Source organism: Manis pentadactyla, chromosome 5 (genome assembly GCF_030020395.1).
Source record: "Manis pentadactyla isolate mManPen7 chromosome 5, mManPen7.hap1, whole genome shotgun sequence".
NCBI lineage: Eukaryota > Metazoa > Chordata > Mammalia > Pholidota > Manidae > Manis > Manis pentadactyla.
Genome location: NC_080023.1, coordinates 73,891,323 through 73,913,431, shown reverse-complemented (window position 1 = coordinate 73,913,431; position 22,109 = coordinate 73,891,323). Strand labels below are relative to the sequence as shown.

The 22,109-nt window shown below is 41.6% G+C and overlaps 1 protein-coding gene across 14 annotated transcripts in view; it reads left to right on the top strand.

Annotated features, from left to right (window-relative positions):
- Nucleotides 1-22,109, top strand: part of FAM13A (family with sequence similarity 13 member A) — a 354,285-nt gene that overhangs the window by 322,070 nt on the left and 10,106 nt on the right. For 12 of the 14 annotated variants that reach the window (XM_057502440.1, XM_036922105.2, XM_057502438.1 and 9 more), the window contains 8 exons: nt 1,387-1,534; nt 9,854-10,067; nt 10,511-10,649; nt 11,371-11,452; nt 12,281-12,501; nt 13,152-13,235; nt 20,167-20,262; nt 21,710-21,793. In XM_057502440.1, the coding sequence (XP_057358423.1) occupies nt 1,387-1,534; nt 9,854-10,067; nt 10,511-10,649; nt 11,371-11,452; nt 12,281-12,501; nt 13,152-13,235; nt 20,167-20,262; nt 21,710-21,793 (1,068 nt within the window). Of the gene's footprint in view, nt 1-1,386; nt 1,535-9,853; nt 10,068-10,510; nt 10,650-11,370; nt 11,453-12,280; nt 12,502-13,151; nt 13,236-20,166; nt 20,263-21,709; nt 21,824-22,109 lie in introns of all 14 variants that reach the window. The other 2 variants (XM_036922108.2, XM_036922103.2) reach the window with 2 other exon arrangements.

Here is a 22,109-nt window from a genome sequence, read left to right as displayed (position 1 = left end):
ATACTTCCTTTTATCCCAGATGTGAAGAAAACACAGGTCCTCATGCATCATTTCATGGAAATATAGTAGTAAAAGCCCTGTCTACTCCCATGGTGATATCAAAGTGGGTTGAATAGCTGTTAAAAGTAGCTGGAAGTCTTAGTAGTGTTTTATTTTAAGCATAAGGGCGCTCTCATACATTAGTGGAATCATTTATGATTTCCAGATGTCATTTGGTTTTTTCATTTAATGATAGTATGTTTGCCAAAATAAATTTCCAGTTATTCTCAGAATCTTTGGTACATATTTATGCTACTTGAAAAATGTATTTGTGAGTAAACACTTGTATTTATAATTTTTTGAGTGAGGAGAAAGTGACAATAGTTGGGTTTGCCAATTGCCACCAGAGCAAGGCAAGAAAAGATTTAATTTCAATGCAATATTTTAAAAATACAATCAGTTAGCTAAAATAGCAACCTTGAGGGGAGTATTTTCCCATCCACCAGAGATCCCAGCCTGGTGCAGGTGCTGCCAATGAGTAAAACAAGTGTGGCTGAGTATTTAATATTCAGAGTAAATGAATAGTAGGAAAACAAGTGACAGTTACTTGTAAGATATAAATTATGTATTGCTGACTTGCTGACTTGCCAGTTCTCAGCTTTTTACTTTAAAAAGAAAAAAAAAATAAGCCTTGTTCCCTGTATGATTTTGGCGCCTTCCCAGAGTCCGTATTCCTTACTGCTAGCTGAGAAGATATGCCAACCCCCGGCGGTGTTTGAATTTGCGCAACAATGCTTTAAGACCAGAGCTCCTCCATAAATAGTCTGCTCTCCCCACCCTTGGGAAGAAAACAACCACAGGAAATCTGGGAACGTGCAGCTTGCCCCCGCTTAACTGATCTAAGCCTGCAGGGCCAGCAGGAGAGCACTTGTGTCCGCAGCCTCTGCTCCTGGCCTCGCTGGACTATTTACCTAAGGGGCGAAGAAGTCTGTGTGCAGAAGGCACCATGTTGCTTCGACAGCCTTAGCAACCACAGTAGCTGGCTTTTGTTGTTGTTTACAGTCTGGAGAGCCATATTCCTTTAAGGAAGCACGAACTCCTTTCCCTCATTCCTTGCCCCAATCAGTAATCCTCAAGACTGGCAGCTGCCGGCAGTTATCAGGAAAAGCAGCCCGTGGAAATCATCTCACAGAAGAAAAGTTAAAGGAGTGCAGATGGACGGTCGCTTTTTGCATGCAAGTGACCAGCTAGTATCTAGGGGGCATCAGGCTATGATTCTGATTTCTGTGCTGGGCGCAGGAGCAGCTGTGGCTCGGGAGGTTTCATCCAGAAGGAATGAAATTGCTGCAGGCATTTTTGGGTTTTGGTGAACAGTAGCTATTTGGAGACATTGTGCTGTTATTCCAGAACCCCACGATGAAGATTCAGGAGCATCCCAGCATACCTGACACCAAACTGCAAAGGACTCAAGATGCCGGGGACCAGCAGGAGAGCTTTGCCTCTGAAGTGCCTGAGCTGGACCTGACTGCGTTGTGTGATGAGAAGAGCTGGGAAGGTAGGATCGGCTGATGTTTGGGTGATTAAATATTATAAAAGCATATATAAATCAGCATTAATGTGAGCCATGCGACCGCATGGATGTGTGGGTGAGTGAAAGTGATGCATGCAGAAGTCACTGCATTTCTAAATAACCAAAAATCCTTTCTCTGGCATAGGAATGTGTCACATTAAATGTTACCATTAAATAGAATTGCAATCTAAGAAAGAAAACATGCTTGCCCTTCATCACGGTGTCACCTTGCAGTCCTTTTTCTTCTTCACTCACCGGGAGTGCTGACAGGGGCATGTGTTTTCCCTTGGAGCAGCAGCACAGTAATGTAGAGCAGGTATGCATTTAGGATTTTGTCTCAGTGAAGCTGATTTTCCCACTACTACATGCCAACCATCTACCTACTTCAGTAAATCTCCTTCCCATTTTTCAAGAAAGATGTTTTGGTTTGCTCTGCTTCTATGTTTGTTTTTATGGGTAGAATTTTTTAAAGTCCAGGTTAGCAAACGTAAGGGATTTGTCATCAGAGACCACTGAACACAAGCGCTTCTTATCAAAAGCCTGCAGTACAGTATTTTGGATTAGTGTTTTTAGAGATTTTTGGCAAAAACATGAGGAATTTACTTGTGAAAAGAAAGAAGGTATCATCATGTCAAAACCGTATTTCCAGAAGGCTTATTGGCACAATCATTAATATCAGGCTGCTATTTTTTCATTAGCCATGTGTCTGCCTCCTGCATCCAGCAGTGTGTGCCCACCAGAAGCGCCGTCTGCCTGTGTGGCTTGGGGGTGTGCGTCGAGAAGGCTGCAAAGAGGAAGGAGCTGCTTCTGACTGCAGAGCAGCAGCCTATGACTTAACTCAGTGATTTAGCAGAGAACCACCACTGTGAAAAATCAGTCCTCTCAGTGGCGGGATTGCCTTGGCTTCTCCACCCACCCCCTTTTTTTTTTTAACCAGAAAGTACTCATTATGGGAATGATCTCAGATGAAGGACCAACAGCTGATCTAAAAAGACCACAAGGTGAAAAATAGCGACCCCACTAGGCTCCTCCCACCCAGGGCTTAGCGAAGCAAAAACAAACTGCTTTTTATCCTGATTCTCGCTCTTTGCAATCTAAGAAACAGGTTCTAGTTCTTTTCATATAAATAGGCCGTGGGTCTGAGGTCTTGTCAGACTTTCTCTGCTCCTGATATATTCACTGGGGAAAATGCAGGGTTTTTTTGTTTTGTTTCTAGTTTAGGTGAATATATTCCTGGGTAGTCTTTGTTCTTCTTCTGTTTTGTGTACTTTGAAATAACCAGGTGTGTTTTTAATTCATACATTAAAAGCAACATGCCCCCACCCCAAAAAAATGTCCCACAGTAGCCACGGCAAATGCTAGGTTTGGGGTTCAGTAACATGGGCACCCCTGTTCATTAACATGAGCCCATAGATGAAACTAGGATGCGGGGCCCACAGTCTGATTAGCCATACTACCTTGATGATGTATTTAGCAAAGGGGCAGGTAGATTCTTCCTCCTCCTCCCAAAATGGACAGAGTTTGATTATTTTTATCTTGGTTCATCATAAATTTGTAATCTCTTCCATCATGCTGAAGAGACGAATATGAAATTCTCTCCAGAGTGGCTGAAAGCTGACTTAAAGTTTCCTTATAACTATTTCATTTTACTGAATGTAAAGAACGTTCTTCCAAATAAATAATAATGTGAAGGAGCCAACATTTTACTCTATATTGGGAAACTAGGTTTATAAATAAAGCTTATTGGGGGAAAAATACGTTTCGACAGGCTCGTTGTCAAATCCACATAATTTATGAAATGATTTGCTTTAACTTTTTTTGCTAATTACTGCATTTGTCATTGAACTTGCATATCTTAAAAATCTACATGGGTTCATTTCAAGGCTGCTTTGATCTCGTGGCTGCTGCTTCAAGTGGCCATTTTTTATTATATATTTATTTAAAATTTCCAAGTTACATTATAGCAGTAAAAAAGCTACAAGTATAGTAGACAAAGTAAAGGAATTTATGTAAAAAATAGTTAAGATCCATTCACTAAAATATGACCTTTTTAAAATAGCTTCAGTAAGACACAAACAAAATGGTGGTTCCCCAGCAAGGAATAAACTTTGCACTAATTTGAACTGTGAATGTGAGAACCATCAACAGTAATAGTTGCCAAAGCTGTGTGAGCCTGTATCCATCTATCAGCTCTGTCACCAGTCTCCAAGCTACCAGATAGTGTAACCCCCACTTGAAGTCTGCTTGTTTGTTCCCTGTCCCCACTGTAGTTCACATTCACTCATTCGTGCAACTTACAGAAGAGCAGATGAGACATACTAAGTGAGTAATTTGCTGGTACTGCCCTCTGTAATGTAGACTCTCATGTGGGAATAATGTTCTCTGGCCTCTGAGGCATATTGTATCAGGGAAACAAAAAAGGAAGTGAAATGGTAAGTAGATTCCATAGTCTTTGTAGAACAGAAACCTCTCAGACTCATTGTAGGGTCAGTGTCTGATCGTACTTGTTGGCAGAAAAGTATCACATGCTTTATCTTTTTATTCTCTGTGTAACTTAATATTAGGGCACATTGTTTTATCTTTTCGCATGACATTATCATTATTATTATTATTAGGGGTTTCCACTCTTCAAAATTAAATGAATACACAAATCAAAGATGCTCTACTTTGTTACTTAAAGCCCTTAAGAGTTGCATAGTAGGAGTGTTCCTAATCCACCAACTCATGTTGGTTTGGGGGTATCATTTGTGGAAGTACTCAAGTTTCCACACGCAGCTGCTCTATTAGTTTAGTCCTGGTAAAATTAAGTTTAAAAGAACATCTTTAGAAGGCCATAAAATACTTCATGTATCACTTACTGCTTGTCAAAAATAACTTCAGAAAAGAAATTCTCCAAAAGAATGATAATGAAGCAAGGGACCTTAAAGATCTTTCAATTGAACCCCCATTATACAGATAAGAAAGCTGAGGCCAAAAAAGGCAAAATGATGATTCAAGATAACAAAGTCTGCCAACTTCCACCCAGATGCCTCTTTCTAAACAATGCCAGTTACATATCCTGGCAGGCAGTGGATCATAATAGTTAAGAGCCAGGCACACTCTGGGTTCAAATCCTGACTCTACTACTTAACCAGCTTTGTGGACAAGTTAGTAAATGTGTCTGTTTCAGTGTCAACTTTCCCATCTTTAACTAGGTGTAGCAGTAGTTAATATTGAATAGTAGTGTTAGTAGTATCTACTTATTAAGTTTGTTGCAAGGATTAAATGAGCTAATATACGCAAAGTGCTCAGCCCAGTGTAGGCCCATACTAGGCACTATGTGAGTGTTAACTGATCTTACTACCATCCTCAGTGAATGTTTCCACGTATAGTTCCAGGAAAGACCAGCCTAAGTTTACTGTCTTTGAAACCAGAGCCCAGTCCTTCTCCCTACAGACCATGGATGGCTCTTACAGAAGAAGCAGTAATTACTAGGTCCTCCACTGGTCACCAAGGACTGACCATAGCACACCAGCCTCCTTTCTTCTATGACTCTGCATTAGGGAAATCGTTCGTTTGACATGGCCTCTGCTGGGCCTTAACAGGGACTTGTGACAGCCTTGTCAGAGGTGTGGAAGGGTAGAAGACAGTCAGGTAGCATAGCCAATTAGTAATTGATTAAGTAACTGTGTGGCAGAGTGCAGATATGTGAATCAAAGTCGGAACAAATGGGGGAGTTCTCTTTAGTAAAGTCCTCAGCCCTATCAGTTCCACACATTTATTAATGACTTAACTGGAGCTATTGAGGGCCTGTCTATAAAATTTGCAAATAGGGGCAAAGCAGATGTAGGATAAGACTGACTACTAAGGTTCCTTCTAACTCTGACAGTTTGCAAGACTATTTGAACAATTTAATAGGACTACTATTCTCAAATTAAATTTTGGAACACTAAGGAAAATTTGATAAGAGGATTTCTCCCAGTAAAGCCCCTCCCCAGCAGGACTCACATCTTTCTGTATCTGGGATGTGCAAGTACCTCCGAGCACCACTGAGGAACCTCCTTGAAAGATGGGATAAGGCCATGCCAAGCAGTAACAATTCTAAATGGCAGAGAGTTGGAAATGAGATGTGGAAAGCATCAGTTCCCTTAATTCTGTGCAGACTTCTTAAATCACTTCAGTAGCCAGTTTTGTTTTATATAGTAAATGGATCCAGCCAGCTAAGCAGAGGACTATGTCCCAGCAACCACATTAGCATTACTCAGAGCTATGTTCGCTCTTTCAGCAGTGAATTCCCTTTATTTCCATGTGTACTGAAGTGTCTGAATTAGAACTCTCCTAGGACCCATTCTTTTTTATTACTTAGGTAGGAAACCTGCAGCTTTATCTCTCTTATTTCTGACCTGCTGTGATGTGAGCTGACCTGGGTAGATTAATTTTTAATAGAGAAACATGCCATACTTGCATCCAGAGTTCTTTGTGACAAGACACATGGCTAAAATCAAAATCAGTGTATCCAAGGAATTCTGGTCTAGATAGGAAAATGCACTTATTTTGTGTGGTGCTTTAAGATAAAAATCCAATTTAAATCCTCAAATCTCTTCTTTTTCCCTTTGAATAATTTTCTTGCAATATCCTTATCTATCTCATTGCTCTAGAATTACTTGTTAAAATATATTTCCCAAACTAGCAGTTGAGACAGGTCAGTGAATACATCCTCAAGACTGGTTCTCTGTACAGGTAATGCAATCACACATGCTGTCACGTACCACACTGTTCTTACTCACTTTTCTAGTGGAGTGTCAACTGTCAAACATGAGATACCTTTGTATTTTTAGATTGTTTCAAACTAGAACAACAGGAATAGTTGGCTTTGCTGATCCTTTAGTTATATCAAAGTAGTATCATGTGTAATTTTATAACTCTTGAATAGGAGCCTTAAGTTGTAAGGAAGCTGTATAGAGTAAAAGAGAGAACTCATACAAGAATTTCATGTTGCTTAAGTGAGAAACTTCACTTACGTTCTGTGTGTGTAGTAATGATGAAACATACCTTTTTATTTTGTTAAAGTTGAAACTCATGGTTTTACAGTTTTCCTTTCTAAATAAGTGAAGTCATTCTCACTAACTGCATCATGTAAGCAAAAATATCACCCATGAGCTAGAATTTCTTCAGCTGGGTTTTCATATATACCACTGGCGTCACTAGGAAAATGACACATTGGGTCTTCTTGTCAGTGAAGTGATTGGGCAAAAAGGGAGCCACAAAATACTGCTGTACTGCAGAAAGATCTGTCAGATGGCCCTGTATTACCCACAAAGCATCCACCAAACATAATTCAGACCCCTGATCAGAGTTTTTTGTTTTGTTTTGTTATCATTAATCTACAATTACATGAAGAACATTATGTTTACTAGGGTCCCCCCTTCAACAAGTCCCCCCCACAAACCCCATTATAGTCACTGTCCATCAGCATAGTAAGATGTTGTAGCATCACTACTTGTCTTCTCTGTGTTGCACAGCCCTCCCCATTCCCCCCCTACACATTATACATGCTAATCATAATACCCCCTTTCTTCTTCCCCGCCGTTATCCCTCCCTTCCCTCCCATTCTCCCCAGTCCCTTTCCCTTTGGTAACTGTTAGTCCATTCTTGGGTTCTGTGATTCTGCTGCTGTTTTGTTCCTTCAGTTTTTGCTTTGTTCTTATACTCCACAGATGAGTGAAATCATTTGGTATTTGTCTTTCTCTGCTTGGCTTATTTCACTGAGCATAATACCCTCTAGCTCCATCCATGTTGTTGCAAATGGTAGGATTTGTTTTCTTCTTATGGCTGAATAATATTCCATTGTGTATATATACCACTCTTCTTTATCCATTCATCTACTGATGGACACTTAGGTTGCTTTGATCAGTGTTTTATAGTTAACTCAGGACAACAATATACATTCTAGTCACATTTGGTTAATGGTCACAGACACACAGTCTTTTTGCAAAATGGCTTTGTACACAGAGACCACATAGTTGAAAACTTAAAGATTGTAAAAATTGTGCTATGTTCAGACAAAGTAAAGGGCTTTAAGACCTAAGAGAACACCCTTCCAAACTAAGTTTTGATGAGTAAAAATGCCAAACTAGCCAGCACACCTATGCCAATATCAACATCAGACTTGTTTTCTTTGCCCTCTGTCCCCGGTAAACCCCGTGATGGCGCCCTGCTTGTTTTGCCCAGTGCTACTCCGTGGTGAGCTTTTCATCTGCTGCTTTACTCTTCGAGCCATCTTAACCCTTTCCCTGTGCTAGCTCCATTGATAATAGTTTTACATAAAATTACTCCCATCGTATGAAATATCATGAAACAGAAGCTGCAATCTGGTTAGTTTAATAGTTCCATTTTCTGCAACTTAACACTACGGTTTTCTTATTATTGTAGGGATTACTTTCCACTCGCTTTCTCAATCCATTTTTTACTTTTATGTCAGCAGTTTGGAGCTGCTCTTATCTGAGCCCTGTCATGTAGGAGGAGCCAGCCAAGAGCATTAATACAAATGGTGAAACAACTCTTGTTCTTCAGCCTTAGCCAAGTGTAGCTACCATCATGTTCTCTCCCACTTTTTGAGACTCTCAGTGGACAAGAAACTATCTTTAACACTGCTTTCATTTTTTTCAAAATATATAATTATCATCTGTGTTCCCAGATAACTTGGTTCTCTTTCAATTTTGAAAACCTATGGATCTCATTCCACAAGAGGATAATTTCTTTAAATGTGCTTATCTCTCCTCCTATACTGTGGGGCCTTCAAAAATGTCAGTCATCCTTGTTACTGGAGCTCATGTGAGGTTTCGTGTCTAGTCCCAACTCTGGTCACTGATTAGGTATTTGCTCTTAACTTCTTTGGGTTTCAGTTTCTTTATCTGTCATCTTTTGGGTTGAATCAGTGGTTCTCAAACCTGACTGCAGTTAGGATTACTTGGGAAGCTTTTAAAAGTGTGTGTGTGTGTGTGTGTGTGTGTGTGTGTGTGTGTGTGTGCGCGCGCGCGCTGCATATCTGGGCCCTCGTGTGTGTGTGTGTGTGTGTGTGTGTGTGTGTGTGTGTGTGTGTGCGCGCGCGCGCTGCATATCTGGGCCCTCACCTAAACACTCTGTTTAATTGAGTGGTGTGAGGGCTTGTACATTAGGATTTGTTTAATATCTCCCTGTATGGCACTAATGTGCAGCCAGGGTGGAGAAATGACTAGATGAGAAAATGTATGAAGTCTCAACCAGCTCTGTGTTCTATGATTCTAATATCATTTTTTTAATAAAATACTGAGTACTATATTAAGATAACCTTGTAGGTTTTATAAGTACTTTGATAGCTGAAGGAGCAGTTGTTACATGATTCAAACTCTAGGAATCCCAGAATTTAAGATCATGGCCCAATTCTGGCCTTGTGTAAATCACAGTAATCTGTATTTAAAGCATAACTTTTAATGCAGAAACTATTACAAATGAAATACCCTCTATCATCTGAGACCTATCTTTTAAACCTATTGCATAGGATTTTCTTTAATAAGGAAAAGAATATATTGAGGTGGGTCTTGAAGAAAATTGAAATGAATTTCTTTCCCAAAATGACAAGACAGGATGAAAGTATATTTTATTCTTAAAGATTATCTAAAATAATTTGTACAGATTTGTCCTTTGTAAGGCATTCTTTTTTCTTTTTGCTTTTGACCAATTCTTGTAAGCATCCTACTTTAACTGTAGTCTTGAGCAGCTTCTAAAGTTTCAAGTGCAAAGCCTGCATCTTAACCATGCTAATGCCAACACACTAGCAGAGGCACTCAAAACAGCTAGGTGTCCTAAACAGAAGGTGCAAGCTCCTGAGGAAGCTTAATGGGATTCCTAAACTTGCTTCCTCAGTTGCTTCAATGTGTGGGGCCCTCACAAGATTAATGGGATTCCTAAACTTGCTTCCTCAGTTGCTTCAATGAAGGATGGATAGCCAAGATGCCCAATATCTCCCTCCCTGCCGCACTTGATCTTCCTCTCCATGATGCCCTCATGTGGAAGAGATCTCCTCGGGGGTCTGCAGAGGAAGCTGAGAGTGTACACTAGTGATTGTCTTCCCTCAGAGCTATTTCTCTGGGCAGCCTAGTAAACTCTCTTTTGAAAACAAGTGAGGATGGAGATAGAAGGCTGTCCAATCGATTGGTGATTCAATCTCAGATGAGAAGCCATTCAGTGCCTCCTAAATTTAGTGCCCCTAAAGCACTCAGAACACTTGGGGAACAAGGGTGCTTTAAAGAACAGTTTTTGACCTCTTACCTCATTATCTTGCAGAGCCCATCCCTGCTTTCTCTTCGTGGCAGCAGGAGAACAGGGACTCTAATGAAGCACACCTCTCACCGCAGGCAGGGCGCCTGATTCACCAGCTCCTGGATGAGGGCAGTGACCCCATGCTCTCTCCTCGGTTCTATGCTTGTGGGCAGAGTCGGCAATACCTGGATGACACAGAAGTGCCTCCTTCTCCCCCAGATTCCCATTCTTTCATGAGGTATGTTTCTTTGTGTTGTTGATAAGCAGATGCACCATCCCTGTAACATCAGAAAGGATAAGAATGTGCTGATGGCTATGAAGGGTTTCCTACATTGTAAGCCTGTGGAGGAGCATATTGGGAATCTCTACCGAGGCTCTGCTGTGTTTTCTCAGGTGAACTGTGGGCCTGCTGTAGCTACACATATCAGCTCCTTCCCACAGCTCAAATTTAACTTGGAGGTCAGCGGCACAAATTTCAGTCCTAATTGTACACGTGAGCTAGAGAAAGACCTATGTAGTAGGGGGACATACAGAGTGAAAGGTCACGAAATGAATTAGCAGTCAGCTGCCTTTTATTCGAGAAGAGCAGCTGGTTAGGACCCTCTCGCACAGTCCCCAGAGCCCCTCCCAGCAGACAGCTGCCGCTCCTGGGGGTGCTGAACCGAGCTGTGCCCCACACAGGCGGCGGAGCTCCTCTCTGGGGTCCTACGATGGCGAGCAGGAGGATCTGACTCCTGCCCAACTCACACGGAGGATTCAGAGCCTTAAAAAGAAGATCCGAAAGTTTGAAGACAGGTTTGAAGAAGAGAGGAAATACAGAGTAAGTGCCTCCTCCCTGGGTGCCTTCCCTCCCCTGACAAGCCAGAGCCTCAGCAACTCAGAGAAGTGATAAAAGGCTAAGGGAAATTCCTAGGGGATCTCAAAACAAAGAGGCTTACGTAAAAACTGACAACCCCAAACATCATGTATCAGCATATTCCTTGCACAAATATATGCTTACAAATAAATGGAATGCTTTAGTCTATATTTTGTAAATTTATTGGTGAGCCGGAATGAGAAAAATCATTAAATGAAGTCTTTTGTTTGGCTAAAACTTAATTCAAGATAATCTTCTAAAATTTCGTTAGTACTGACCTCATTCTACTCTCAGCTCTATTTTTAGTATTTCCTACAAGAGTGGCAAAAAGGCATTTTTTGTAGTGGTTGCCATGGAAAACATATAGCCTTCTGCCTTCTATTCTGTTACCCTGACAGACTGAACCCTACAAATAATGGAGAAGGGGCCATGGACCTCACAGAAGTCCGTGATGGTAAAATTTCAGCATTTTGCCTCCAAGGAATTCTTAGAAAGCATCAAAAAGGTCTAGACATAAAGAAGGATAATAGAATTACACCTGTAAAGTTTGCTCTGATTGATGGCAGCTAATTTCTCATTGCAGTGGGACTCAACTGTTCCTTCCTGTTTAAAATAATCCAGTCATCAAGTTCTTCTTTTTCCTACCCCAATTCCAAAACATTTACACTAGATTTCCTTCTCTCAGCCTTCACACAGTGACAAAGCAGCCAATCCAGAGGTTCTGAAATGGACAAATGACCTTGCCAAATTCCGGAAACAACTGAAAGGTAGGGAAAGTTCTAGACCTCTGGCATGGTTTCTATAAAACAAACTAGGTACAGAATCCATAGCACCTCAGGATGAGTGCCACTGCTAAAATACCCCAGAAAAGACTAATTCCTCAAAGCGGCTTCCCAGTGCTATCAGCGTTCAAGGGATACCTTCTCCATGTCTTCCCATGGTCTCAATCACAGGGCAATCCAGATCAACTATGATGCAAATTCTGCAGCATTTCTTTATTTCCTTAAACCACTAACATAAGGATAAGGGTTTCAATCAACATGTAGTAAGTAGCTGTTTAATCCAAGTCTTCATTTGCTGTGGCTTTAGGAGAAGACATAGACACAGAGATGAATATAAAAAAATTTAGTCCCTGACCCTCAGAGCTTGCTTTCTTATAGGATATAGAGTCTCTTCACAACTAAATAAAAGATAAAATGAAAATAATCCCAAAATGAGGTGAGTGTAATATACAGAAAAGTTGGCCCACAGTCATCTGCTAGATGAGTAAATGCCTGTAAATACTATGGGAATAAGGATAGGAAGACATCTGCTGCTTTGTGAGAAAGCAAAGGGGTTGGTGCGGCTGAAGCATGGACATTACATAGCCAAAGCTTTCTCAAGAATTGGGGTTAAGGCAACATTCCAGATAATCCAGGAAGGTGTTATCATTTTCTCAGCTGTACATAATAACCCAGGGATTCCAACTAATATTTTAATTAGATACCTTCTGAAAAAAGACAAGGCTAAGCCATTACTGACACCACAGAAAAACAATTCGGTTTCAGCAGACATCAATTCTCATATATCTGCACCCCCCCAAATTTTTCAACTAGAGTCAAAACTAAAGATATCCGAGGAGGACCTAGCCCCCAGAATGCGGCAGCGAAGTAACACACTTCCCAAGAGTTTTGGCTCCCAACTTGAGAAAGAAGATGAGAAGAAACAAGAGCTGGCAGATAAAGCGCTAAAGCCCAGCGTTGAAGCCACACTAGAGTCCATCCAGAGGAAGCTCCAGGAGAAGCGGGCAGAAAGCAGCCGGCCTGAGGACATTAAGGTGTGATTCGGTGAAGGCCCCGGGTCAACTGCTCATCCTAAACCATTCCAGGGAATGTGGTAGAAACACAGGGCATGCCGCATGGATCCCGGTGGGAAGAGAGATGGATTGACCCTTTGCAAACCTCCCACACCCTCATTTAAGACACTCTTAGATGTCTAGGGAAACAGATGAAAGGACTTCAGAGGGTTGAAACTGTAGGTACTTTGGTTTCTGACTACCAGCTGTAAGCAGAAAACTCTGTTGTACAGGTTGCAGAATGAACTCGCTCAGGCTAATAGTTGGTTTGGTGGGAGGTCTGAGGTGGGAAGATTATCCACAAACCTTTGGGACTGTTGCAGCCTGTAACTGTAGTCGTCACTAGGCCCCTTAAGCTAAGCCCATGTGCCCCACAGTCTTGCTTCCCTCAGGATTCAACACGCCTTTACTACTGCATGGGAGGTACAAGTAGTTCCTAATTTCCACTGGGCTATCAGTATTTCTGAAAAGAGCTCAGGAATGGTTAATCCTAAGTGAGCTTAGGATAGAACAAGGATAAGCTGTTGTATGAGGATTCTTTTTAGCGTTACTTAAGGAAATTTGTGTAAAGAAGTTGGAATGTTCACAAATGTTTCCCTCTTCTTCCTTTCTCTCCCCTTGTGTTTATATAGGACATGACCAAAGAACAGATTGCCAGTGAGAAAGTGGCTCTGCAGAAAGCTCTGTTATATTATGAAAGCATTCATGGACGGCCGGTATGTAAATGTACCGAGTTTTCAGATTGGGGTAAATTATCTGGCTTTAGAAATGGATCTATGTTCAGTATTTTGCAAATGAGTTTCCCTGATGTTAGATTCTATTTTCACCAGAACTAAGCTTTCTGAAGTCTATCTACTATATGGGGAATTTGAATTCCAAAGAAAAACTAGTTTACAATTAGAATTTAGTCACTGGTATCCTGCTTCAAAGGGAAAGTGATAGAAAGGGTGTAGGGAGCAGAGCCCTGGAGTAGGGAGACTTCCCTGTCTCTGGGGCTGCCCCCAGCTGTCACTGGCTCTAGGCACTTTTATCCAGAAAATGAAGGTGTTAAACCAATATGATCTGCCCTCAAATTCAACCCTCTGCCATGTAGTTGCATCTACTGTTTATCTGTTGAGAAATTCTAGCCACTATCCCAAACCATAAAGCATGAGGAATCCAGATTGTGGCTTCGCCTTTCCATAAAAGCAGGAAGGCTTTGAGGTGACTTATGATTCAGCAAGAGCATTTATTGAATGTTTATTGTTAGTCCTGGGGGAGACTCTAACACCACAGACTTCTGCTCTATTCCTTAAGAAACTTGTAATCAGATATCCTTGTCAGTTACTCTTGGTAACCTTCTGTTAAGCAGATTGCCAAGAACACAGTGAAACAAGTTCTTAAGAGCAGGTACAAAGAAGCGTGAAGCTTATGTTCACAGAAGGATTTTTATGTAGCCAAAATGCATAGTTCTGTTTTCCAGTCTTAGCCATAACTATATAACAAAGGTAGCCTTTCATCTAAAATATGCTCTTTTAAACAAAGAAGCTTCCAGAATAAAGCACTAAACTCTGCAGCCTGTGTGGGCAGGAATTCTGGGTTTTGTTCACCTAATGATGAACCTGATCCTCATCATCTAGTACAAGACCTGACATATGGCATGTGCCCAGTAAACTACCTGTAGAATGCATCCTCCATGGTATTTTGGCCCAGAATTTATCAGGTTTAAATAAAATTTTTTTAAAAGCTGGAGCTTATGATGATTGATTTTGCTGGCCTGTCCCTGCAGTGGAAAAATACTGGCGCTTTGGGATAATGGTCATGTTTCAAGCCAAGTTTTGTTTTGGATTTTTTAAAGGCATTGAACCAAACATAAATGCACTGAAGCTCAAATATATTGTGAAACTGTCCTTTTCCACTGGAGTATTCAGAACTTGTAGAGGAGAACTAACTCCTGCTAAGAGACAGTAACCCCTTCTCCACTGTAGGCGCAGAGCTGTTCAAGCGTGGGTCTCTCATGGCCACCAGGCAAGGCTCAGTGAAGGAGGTGTGAGCGGTATGTTTTCCCCCTTCAGTGTTTATTCTTTTCATTTTATGGATTCGTGTTAGACATCAATAGACTCCTTGAAAGACATCCTCGCTCGAGGCCCCTGAGGTCTCCCGGCTGTGTTGTAGCCTTCATCTCACGGCCGGTCCGGGCGTTATGAGCCAGATGTTCGTAGCTCTCAGCCGGGCACAGGTTCCCTCACTCTGCCTGGACTGCGGCCGTGGGCAGCGCTCAGATCAGCAGACACTCAGTCCCCGCCCCGCAACGGACTCTGGGACTGGGCGGCCTAGGTGAGCTCTCAGAGGCTCCTGGTGTCTGCTCCGCAGATGTCTGTCAGATTGTCATGGGGACTATGTGCCATTACACGCACATGCACATGTTTACCTGTAGGCTGCCTGGCACTGAGGAAGCGAGGCAGAATGGCTTTTCAGGGGACAAAGGGGGGTGGTTTGCACAGTAAATGATAGTTTTCCCTTCTGTTACAGTTACATGTTCTGCTCTCTGAGGCCTGCTTCTTATTAACTGATTGGATCAGGAGAAAGAATGCACGTTTTCTAGTATTCTTATCATTAGGAATATGAAACATTAGTTTTTGCCTTACTGTTCCCCTTTCTTTCATCGTTCCTTCATGAAGGAAGAGTACCTTTTTGGGTCCAGGCTCTGGCATCTCTTAGGGCAGGGAACAAATGCTCTAGGAAGCTCCAATATCATTTATTCCTTGTCCCAGCTCTGACTCTCTGCCTCTCACAGGAACATGATGCTCTGACCTCCTCAGAAAAAGCAGAGTTCATTTGATATCTGGCCAATTTGAAAATCAGAAAGTAAACTTTTAATTCTTACTAGATCTGTGGTGTTGCCATGGACCTTGGACTGTAAATAATATTTGGGCAACACTCTTCTTAAAAGAAAAGACATGTACTTCCAGAGCTGAACTATCATTCCAAACCTGTTTTTTGAGAAAAGCAGGAGCTCAGAGCTTATGGGTTTTTGCTGAGTCTATAGATTTTGATTTAAAGAACACCAGCTATTAAATTGCAGGCCAAAACAGTTATCTGCCACTTCAGTACATTTTTTTACTAAGGCTGTTTGCTTTACAACTCTACAGACAGACAGGCACATGTATTAGAAATAAAAACATACACATTACACACTGGCACATAAGTCCCTATAGTTATTATTAAAGTGTATGTCTTTCAACATGAAAGGATTTCATCAGAAGACCATGTCACAGAGAGAAGTACAACAAGTGGCAGCTTGCTGAACTGTTCTTTTTCAGACCTATTACAGGGAGATGCCACATGGTGACATTTTTAGTATGTCTTTCGGTTACTGTGTTACAATCCTGCTTCCCTTCCTGTGTTGCTTATTCGCGAGTGGAAAGAAAACTGGACTAGACATCAGTAAACATGATTCATAACCCAGATCTGTTGCCTTGAGCAAATCGTTACCCTCTCCAGTGCTTAAATTTATATTTAAAAATAAGGCTTTTGTAGCTCTAATATTCCATGTTTCTAATTTTATCTTTATCTTCAAACTAAAAACGTCAATCATTTTATTCTTCACCTTTGTTGCACAATCCAGGTCACAGCGGCCAAACCGAGGTTTCTGTAGAGGTTTTATTTGAGGCTAAGACAAAACCATCACAAAAGATAAAGGCAGGCAAATGAAGTTGTCTAAATCAGGCCTTCGGGATTTCTGTCCAGCACTTGCCTCTAACTTAAATGTGGATAATTATTGGCAGGAGTTCCCTCTGTACCTTGAAATATTATCTGAGACTTAATAGAGCAACCAAACTGGACAGGAAGATATCAGTATGTGGAGATTTCTTTTCATCAAAAGCGAAGACAGAGTGGAAGATACTGCCTTTGCCCATCAGATCTTTATCTAGATATTTATATTGTCTTGATTTTGTGCAAAAATGCATCTTAGTAATAACCCTATTTCCACACACTGAAAAGCCATTAAGAGCTTTAAGCAAAAACTAATAAAGGTGTGAAGCAAGAGGAGTAAAGATATTTTGGAAAGACAGTCTGCTACATGCTTGACCTAAAATCATTTGCAAGCAGTTACACATCATGAAGATTTTCTATGAAAACTAAATTCTGCAGTTTACCAATCAGGAAGCTGCGCTCAAAGAACTTGACTGGCTCATTCAAAGGCCTGTTCCTGTAGTAGCAGAGTCCCTGAGCAGCCAATGACTCCAGAATGAGATGGCAACTTCCAAACAGTTTTCCCATGGTAAAATTTTCTCATTTGGTATCAGCTGGCCCTTTTTTGACAGGCCCCACTTTGTTTATGTAATTATTGATTAGGTTTTGGCTGTACTCACAAATCCTGATAATGACATGTAACCTGGCTTTATGATGGGCAAAGGCTTTGGCTTCAAATATATATCATGAAAATAATTCCAGTATGATCAAGTAGTATTAATTCTTTCCACACCTCAGACTTTAAAAATCTTTGATAATTTGAGTGTTGAGATACTTCTATCAATGCCACTGTTACATTTGGTGGAACCATGATGCGTGGAAACTTTCCAGAGTCAAAACTTGCATCTTATCAGATAACCCATAGGGAATTAGTTCCTAAATTAATGAGGGTCATTAATTTAAAACATGAGCAATTCATAGAGAATCTAAATATCAATGTCATAAGTCTAATAATTAAGCAGTGATCTTCATCTGCTGCAGCTAGAAAATTTGGTTTTTGAACAAAGAATTAGAAAGGGAATCAATTTCCATCAAATTTGCTGGATCTGACTGATTTTACCAGCTAAGTCTCCTAAAATCTAAAGCCTCCTTCTGCAACCTGAAGATGTTTCTGCCAAACAATTAGTAATAGGGAAATGATGACTCCTTATTACTCTTTTTATTTTTAGTGTATCTTTTGGTCATTAAACCATCTATTATTTATCTTGCACAATAATATTTCACCAACTGCCATGTGTAGATAATAAGGATGTGCTTCATCTCACCTGCAGCACATTTAATGAATATGTCTTGTATTTAAAAAATTACTCCATGTGTGTTCCAGTCTTAAATTTTGTCATTTTATGTGTGAGATTGCACAAGTCACCCCATTTCCATTCCTCACACTTATTTGTGGCTGTTAATTAAACTTTTGTTGAAGTATAACATAAATAGAGGAAAGAGCCCAAATTACAAATGTATGTCTTGATGAATTTCACAAAATAAACCCAGGTAACCAGCATCCAGATCAAGAAACAACATTATTGCCAGCCCTCTGGAAGCGCCCCTCATGTCCCCTTCCAGTCAATACCCTGCCCTCTCACTGCAAGCATGGAGAAACATTATCTTGGCTTCTAACACAGTAAATCTGGCTTGCTTATTTTTGAACTTTATGTAAGTGGAGTCATACATACAGTACGTATGACTTTGGTATCTGGCTTGTTATACTCGGTTTAATTTTCGTGAGATGAACCCACGATGTTGCATGTGACTCAGTCATTCTTGTTGCTGTAGGAGGGTTCAGTGTGGGGGTCATACCTGACCCATTCTGGTGTTGGGCATACGGATGGTTCCCATTTGGGGTTATTATGCATAGTGCCACTGTGAACAATCTTACACAGTATGTCTTTTGGTGAACTTAAGGCCGCATTTGTTTGGTATATACTTAGGAATGGAATTGCTGAGTCATACAGGGAGCTTTCCTAGACACTGCAGAATGGTTTCCCAAAGTGTTCTACCTCCACCAGCTAGAAAGCGAGTCCCAGTTGTTCCGCATTCCTGCTGACACCTAACACTGTCTTTTCACATTAGCCATTGTGTTAGGTATGGAGTAGTAACACTCTTGGTCTTCTTTTGTATAATTTCTGTGTTCCATTCCAGTTTTGACAGTCATCTTTTATAAAATACCAATTTTAAAAATCCTTTTGATACAGTAAAAAGTAGACATAGGAAAATGTCATTTGACTTTTATACTGTGGTAATAGGGAGAGATTGAAAGAAAAAAATCATTGCTGCTGATGGAAAATAAATCCACAAGATGTTTTTGCATAATGGCAGTATCCTGTGACATTTAGCCAGTGTGCATGTATCTCAGATCACTTTGAGAAAGGCAAGAACAAAAGGCTACAAAGAATAACCCATTCATGCATAATCCAGAGTTGGCTTCAAAGTTGAAGGCCCAAAAAGGCCATAAGAAATGGTCTAAGCTAATGTTATTTGCCCTACCTTACCTCCGTAACTCTTATGTGTGCAATAGAAATAAAATGCAGAAGATAAACAGCAAACTTGAAACAAAGGTACTTCATCCCACTGTCATTTCAGTACAAAAGGAAGATATATGCATATCTATTAATTTGGCATATCTATTTATGTTTGAAATATTTATTCACTCATTTTGCAGATATTTATGGGATAGTTCCATTATGTCAGAGATGTAAAAACATACACTGCTGCTCTCAAGGGGCTGTTACAGAGTGTAAACATGTGTCATCCGTTTGGGCTGCTGTAACAAATACCATAGACTGGGTGCTTTATAAACAACAGAAATTTATTTTTCACAGCTCTGGAGGCTGCAAAGTCCAAGACAAAGGTGCCAGCAGCTTTGCTGTCTGATGAGGAACCCAGTTCCTGGTTAACAGACAGCTGTCCTGGCTGGGCAGAGGGGCAAGGGAGCTCTCTGGGGCCTCTTTCTTAAGGAACTAATCCCATTCGTGATGCCTCCTCCACCCCCATTATCTACTCACCCCAAAGGCCACACCTCCAAATACCATCACACTGGGGCTTAGCTCTCAACATACAAAGTTTGGGGAACACAAATGTTCAATCTATAACAAGGCGTATGTGAGATTACAAGGTACACACAGGCTGCAGACAGTGACACAAAGGAGAGAATGAGCCGGTCACCAGGAATGGGGGCTGTTGGAAGAAGGCTGCACAGAGGAGGCGGCTTTTGACCTGGAATTTACCAACCCAGGGAGCAGAGGGAACTAAACAGGAGGAATGAGACGATCCGGTTTGTCTCTAGAGCTTGAGATATGATGGAGAGGAGGGGCAGCAGCAGATGGCAAAGAGCCTCACCACTGTGCCAGGGAGCCAGGCTTCATTCTTTCACACTGACTGTAGAGTCAGGACTTCAAAATTTTTGAGGGCTCTGCCAGATTTCAAGGAAACAGAAAGGACTCAGCCCCTGTATTGTATTCTATCAGCAGATGTTCCTCAAATACCTACTGTTTGCCAAAATCTTGTCCTTGAAAACCAGACAGTTTCACAGGGGAAAGAGACATGTAAAGAGATTGATTACAGAACTGCATAGTAGGTATTATAATAAAAATACCTGTTTTCTTCTTCCCGTGGACCTAAAAAATAATAAATCACCTGGGAACTCTTGAGTTTTAACACAGAAGTGATGACGGTCATAGTTTTGATTTAGGAAAAGCGGTACTGGAGTGATGGAGTGACTTCCAATGATCTGCAGCTGAAGTAGGTATTTTAAACCTTTATTGACTGAATAATATCTGTTTAAATAAATTTTGTAGGAATGGTGAATCTTCAGTTGAATCATCTGTATTTTGCCCAGGCCCAGAGAATACATGGACAGGTGGTTGCCTGAACACCAGGAGCAATCGTCTCAGCTCTCTTGTTCTTGTTTTTTAGGTAACCAAGAATGAACGCCAGGTTATGAAGCCACTGTATGACCGGTACCGGCTAGTCAAGCAGATCCTGTCCCGAGCCAGCACCATCCCCATCCTCGTGAGTACAGTGCCTTTCTGTCATCGATTATCTGGGTCAGTGGCCCTGGCTATACTAATAGGGTCCTAACCAGCCTTCTCATAAAGAATACTCCCTAACAGCTGAACATGCCATTAATATTGATGGCCCATAAACTTGAGGATTAAAGAATTATCAATGACTTCTGAGGCTACATTTGCCAAAAATGAGAAAATCGGAAGCTGATAATGTTTTTTTTCTTTTGGGAGACATTCTTTGGCCATATGCATCCATCTGACAAGTGCTGGGCTGACTTCCCCACCGTTTCCTCAGAGACAGAGCAGCAGAGGGACTGGGCTCTGCCCTCTCAGGCTCCTCCACTCTAAAGGGTGCCCCTGCCCCAAGGGCCCTTCTGATAATAGTCTCTCCCCATCCAAGAGGAATAACTGCCATGGGAGCCATCTCAGGAGAGGTCTTCAAGAGAGAAACATAAGGCGGAAGAAAAAGGAAGGAGGCTGAAGATTGTGAAGTTGTTTTCAGTGGCCACCATCCTTGGACTTAGCCATTTTTGGCCCCTGAATTTGGATTTTGTCAGGAGTAGGCAGCCGTAACGTGCCCACAACCTGCCAGGAGCCAGCTTGCTCTCCTCCCCTATGTCTCACTTGGCCTTCCCACTCCCAGCTTACGAGGGGAGTGTCCGTGCCCTGTGTGTCTCTGGGGAAATGCTTGCCTCTGTTCCAGGCTCTCCCCTCCAGGGATCTGGGGCTCCTCTCCTGGCTTCTAGGCTTTTTTAATAAGCAGTCACAGCATTGCTTTTGTGTTGCTATTGAAATGCATATTCATGCTAGCTGCTGCTCTTCTATTCCTACTTTAAATCTCCTTCTTTATTTCGGGGCCTAAGATATGGTCTTCATATTTCTTTGTAGTGTTCTTGTTCGTAGAAATGAGGGAAGGTCCAGAGATCTCAGGTAGTTGTGTTTTGAAAAAGCTACTTTTCTAGGAATTTCCTGCAGAATAAATTAGTAAAATAACCAATAAAAGGATTATATCTACAGAGTCATATTCATTCTCCTTTAGGAGCCCTCAGTGTCCCTAAATAGGGTGAATGTACAACCGGGAGCTCAGGCAGCGGCTGGGTCACTTGATGAGCCGCCGTCAGTACAGTTCAAGCTTTCTGCAGCAAAGAGTTCTTGCTGGCAGGAAAGCAGGAGGGGAGGCAGATGTTTCCACTGGCTTTTTCCTGCATGTGGTTAACATCCTCGTGCACTGTTACTGCTCTCATGTGGCCTCCTTGGACTGTGTGTGTAGGCTCTGAAGTGAAGCAGCAACTTGGAAAAGAACTTTGTTCAGTTTCTGGTTTTCCTGGGAATTTGTGGCAAAACGGGCCTGGACTTTATAGTTAAATGTGCTAATAAATGCTGGTGAGGCAGAGAGCAGGCAGGAAGGGGAAAGGGGTTCACCGTGTAACCACTGTTCCCGCCTGTCGCAGGGTTCCCCCTCCAGCAAGCGGAGAAGCCCTTTGCTGCAGCCAATTATCGAGGGTGAAACTGCTTCCTTCTTCAAGGAGATAAAGGTGAAGACCCAGCCGCTAACTACGTGCTAAGTGCGCCTCCCTTCCCTGCTGCCCCCTTTCTGCTGGGGATGGGGAGGGGCTGCCTGTGGGCGTTGGTGATGGCTTCCTGGAGCATGCCCTAAAATCAGTAGCTGTGCATAACCAACTGTGAGAAACCCTGCTTTGTTGATGTTATGGATGGACTGATTTCCTTAGTTTCATTTCACCCCCCACCCCATTTTTTTGTTGTTGTTTTGTTTTTATTTTGCTTCCAGGAATTTTTGTTTTGTTTTCACAGTGGTTTGGTTTTGTTAGTGTTTTTTCCCTTTGTGGGGCA